This window comes from Bidens hawaiensis, unplaced genomic scaffold (genome assembly GCF_021521415.1).
Source record: "Bidens hawaiensis isolate Kalapana, Puna unplaced genomic scaffold, B.hawaiensis_p1.1 tig00000055_1, whole genome shotgun sequence".
Classification (NCBI taxonomy): Eukaryota; Viridiplantae; Streptophyta; class Magnoliopsida; order Asterales; family Asteraceae; genus Bidens; species Bidens hawaiensis.
Genome location: NW_027491016.1, coordinates 1,085,694 through 1,090,332, shown reverse-complemented (window position 1 = coordinate 1,090,332; position 4,639 = coordinate 1,085,694). Strand labels below are relative to the sequence as shown.

General features: G+C 34.2%; 1 protein-coding gene across 1 annotated transcript; it reads right to left on the bottom strand.

Moving 5' to 3' along the window:
* Nucleotides 1-921: 921 nt before the first annotated feature.
* Nucleotides 922-3,272, bottom strand: LOC143630255 (kinetochore protein SPC24 homolog). Its single transcript, XM_077099348.1, has 5 exons — nucleotides 3,091-3,272; nucleotides 1,920-2,064; nucleotides 1,739-1,840; nucleotides 1,180-1,253; nucleotides 922-1,085 (listed from the first exon to the last, which is right to left on the bottom strand). Exons 1-5 carry the CDS (start codon nucleotides 3,257-3,259, stop codon nucleotides 988-990), a joined length of 588 nt encoding a protein of 195 aa, XP_076955463.1. The 5' UTR covers nucleotides 3,260-3,272; the 3' UTR covers nucleotides 922-987.
* Between the last annotated feature and the right edge of the window lie 1,367 nt (nucleotides 3,273-4,639).

Here is a 4,639-nt window from a genome sequence, read left to right as displayed (position 1 = left end):
TTGACTATAGATTCCAATCTTTAAAGTGGCTAATGTTGCTTTAAGCTGCTATAATCACTTCTGTACTGCAAACACACCATCTGTTCAATCATTCAATCATAAACACGAAAACCGCAAATCAACCCAAGAACCATTAGTTAGTTCAATCGCCCATGGTCCACGTGCCAGGCCAGGTCACACCCAAATTTCGCAGCCTATTTGTTGATTATTCCTTTGGTGATTTAGCAATGCACATACAAACAGGATGCTAAAAGAGGTACAAAAGTCAAAATAAATGCTTTTGACTTTTGGGTCAAACATACAACATTAAATTTAATAAGCTATTTGCCTCACCTTGAACTTTATTATCAACATGGTAAACTTTATAATCACGCCTTGTTTGCGACGTTCGCATATAATGTATATATGTGTGGGCCCGAGGGGAGTGAAATTCGTTATCTTACTAATTTCGTGAAAATAACAGTAAGGGCCATTTTGGTATTTAACTTGAAACTAAAATCATATAAGAAATGAGGGAGACTAATTTATATTAGATAATCATTTCTAAACATTCTTTATTTTAACAAGTGGAAGAAAGCGAACCGCTGACGATGCTCCAGATATACTTGAACAATAAAACAAAATTGGCAATAAACTTAAACCCAAAATTTCTTTTAAAACAGTCATACAAATCCGAATGTATCTAACAGGAAGCTGTCCAATTTGGAAAGAAAACAATAACGCTCTTGCGCATATTGGAAATAAACCAGAAGCATTACTAAAGTCATCAATCAGAACCTTAACAGAATTGCAATCAACATGACTAAAGACTATAAGGTCATCAACAAAGCAAAGACGACGAAGCCTCATTTCATCACATAGCCGTTGCCACTACTATTTATATTTCCTATTCAACTTGAATATCGTCCAAGAAAGAAAAAAAAGGTCATAACCTGAATAATGATAAGCATAATCACAGATTGACTTAACAGAATGAGAAAGCTCAGATCAGCGGGTTATCATTTTCCAGATTGCGTTACAAGTATTCATCTCCTGGGAATCGAACTCAAAATTTTCAACTGCTTTCTTCTCTTTATCAACAATATCTGTGATTGGTGGTGAAATTAAAGAATAGCAATTGCTAAACCAAAATAAAATAAGCAAAATTAAAATCAAATAAGCGAAGACACGAAAGGATACGTCCAGATATCTTGGAGTCTAGGTTTAAGTCTGGGATGATGTTTGTTACAGATACATACATGGACAGCTTCATCCTGTGAAAGAAACGATAGTTGAAAATGTTTGGTATTTTATAGGGGCCGCAATTATTGACACGGCCCAAACCCGAGACGGGAAAAAGGTTTTGGGTCGACAACACAACCCGTTTAAAAATGAGATGGGTTCAGGTTGGCCCGTTTTAAAAACAGGTCAGGTTCGGGTTGACCCGTTAACCCATTTATGTATTTAAAAAAAACAACCTTTTATAATAATATTTTTATTTTTTTCCGTTTTCTATCTCTCTGAAAATACACTAGCAATCTCCAATCAATTTTCAAGATTTTAAATTTTTTACAAAAAAATTTATTCACATTACTCATGTGCTCTACCGACTCTAAATTATATCCATTTTGTTTTCAAATATTTCTTTTAATATTTTGATAAATGGGTTAAACAGATCATGTTTGGGTTGACCCGAATTTATGTGTGTGCAACTTTAACTTAGGGTTGAAAAAATAATATGAGTCAGTTTAAGTGTTACTGTGTCTTGGTTTGATCTCGTTGGAGTTGGTCGAGAAGCTGCCTTCTGTCTTCAACAAAACTCGTGTGCTCTTCAAGGTCTTTAATTTGACTGGTAATGACTGTGCAGTATGATATGGCAAATAATCAGTAATCAAATACATTATGTAACGTAACAGTGACGAACACAGATATATACTTATCTGAGATCCTCTCGTAGCAATGCCTCTCTCTGAATCTCCTCCTCCAATTCTCTCTGAAGCAAATGAATGTCTGCATCTGAGGCCACTTCGGCATTTGCGGCTTCTTCTATCTTTTGCTTGCAAGTCTCTATCATGTTATGATAACCTGAGTTTCATTTGAATATCAAAGACTCAGAAAAACATGTTGTTTCTCTTCAGATACAACAAAACATCTAAAATAGCAAATTAAAGTTGTGCCTTGGTTAAAATGAACAATCAATTTGCTACAAATAATAAACAAGTCAATTAAATAGGATGGATGGGGTGACTATATTAGTATTGTATTTGGCTTCCTTATGAATAGTGCATAATGATAAAATGCTATTTGATGGTCATATTTCAGTCTTGGTTTTAAAAAGTGCAACGCTTCAAACGCCACCAAGCATAGTGCCATGGAAACTATTTTTCATAGGCCTGTAAACAAACCAAACGTTCATTTACTGTAGGCGGGAAATTCGTTTACGTTCACTTATTTAATAAATGAACTAACACAAACAAAACTTTTTGTTCATTTAATTAAACGAACAAACACGAACACGTGTGTCGTTCGTTCATTTATGTTCATGGACGTTCGTTTATGTTCTTTACTTCGTTTATTTACGTCCGTTCGTACATGTTACATTCATTTAACCCTTTTAATTATGTAGTTTTATAGTTTTTTTAAACAATTAAATACGTTAGTAAATATAGCCCATGTCATGATATTAAAAAAAAACAACATAAATAAATAAAAACCCATAACATTGATTGGTCATATGATATGGTATCCACGCTTAACTCCTAAATAGTAAGTTCCTAATAGATTAACATTAATGTTCGTGAACTGAATTTAAACAAACGAACACGAGCATGCTCATTTTTTAAATAAACGAGCACGAACACAAAATATGTGTCCAATACGTGCCCGTGTTTGTTCGGTTCGTTTACAGGCCTATTTGTGAAGGTCTGGTGTTGCGAGAAAAAAAGGAGGTTCTCATCAAAGTTTTGAAATCTGACGTGGCATGCTGAGGTGATTAATCACTAGTCGGCAGTCGGCACCTCACCGATCAATTGCTATTCGGTCAAAGTTTCTTAGTTTATCTTTTCAGATTGAAAATGTAACAAATGTAATGTATAAGTATTCATTGAGTACCTTGAAGACAAGTTTGAAGTTTAGCATGATCGGAACGGCAGCTGGAGCCGAGTCCGTGGGATTGTTGAACGCAATTGCTCAGGTTACTCATGTCTTTTTCGTTTTTCAGAAACTGAACCAGATCATCGCTGTATGAGATTAGCCTCTCAATGTCAATTTTGTCGCCCATTTTGAATTAGGGTTTGTTTCTTACTTTGGGGGGAAAGATAATTATAATAATAATAATAATAATAGTGGAGAAAATATTTCAAGTATTTGGGGGATCCGTCTATGCTATTTGAATTTTATTATTAATAAAATAATAATAATAATAATAATTATTATTATTATAATAATTAAATTTAGGTCCCACCGTTTTATATAATAAAATTTTGAATTACCTTTTACTATTTTAAAAATGAGGTAAATTAGTTTTTATTAATCCTAACTATTGTCTTTTGGTCACTGCCGGCCCCAACTAATTAATTGGCTACTGAGGGTCACAAGTCACAACCTTTAACGTATTTGTTCATAATGGTCCGCGACTAACAGAATCCTAACACCGTTAGTTTTAGGTCGTCAGAAAAACATTTTTGCCCGGAAAAGTCAAATTTGTTGCCGGAAAACATCACCTGAACACCGCAACCACCACCAATTGACTCACCGCCAACCAATTACCACCACTTAAGCACCATCGACCGATTCCAACGATGGTTCTAGGGTTTCCGGTGACCTCAATAATTGAGGCTTTTACTAGAAAAAGGTTTCTAAAGGTCTGATACAAAGTTACCAAGACGTTTGGGACGAAGATGTTGAGTTTTCGGGGAAAAATTGAGTTTTCTGGCCAAAAACCTTTTTCCGGCGACCTGAAACTAACGACGTTAGGATTCTGTTAGTCGCGAACCGTTATGAACAAATACGTTAAAAGTTGGGACCGTCAGCAGCCAATACGTTAGTTGGGACAAGTAATATCCAAAAGAAGGTAGTTGGGATTTATAAAAACCAATATACCTAAAAATTAAGATCCTCTCTAATTGCAATTGGTTTTCTGGTTTAATAGCATACGAGTGATAGTTAAGGCTTGAATTTACGATAGTCAAGCTTGAAATCTGTCTGGAACGTCAAATCAGTATAAATAATTGACATCTTATTTTATAAATATTCAGGTGATAGTTTCATATGCGGTTAAAAAAATCCTTTCTAATCAAAACTTACTCTTTTTTTTTTTTTTTTTTCTGTTGGTTCTTTTTATTTTAAGAACGAAATCTGAAAGGTATGGAAAAAGAAGACCCGTGGTAGACTCTTAGAACCCATTTGACATGTTCCAGTGTTAGACTTTATAGCTAATTGGTTTATAATATACACAATCCAAAATCAAGAAATTTGTCAATAAATTTGTATTTATTTATTTATTCATTTATTTATTTATAGGTGGTTTAGAAAAACCATACGTGTTCGTAGGTGATTTCTGAAAGTAGTTGTTAAAGTAGGCACGCGATGACGGGCAGGAAGTGACTTTGAGCAAACTCTTTTACATATAGTCTCTAACAACTTGTAATATTTATGTTTT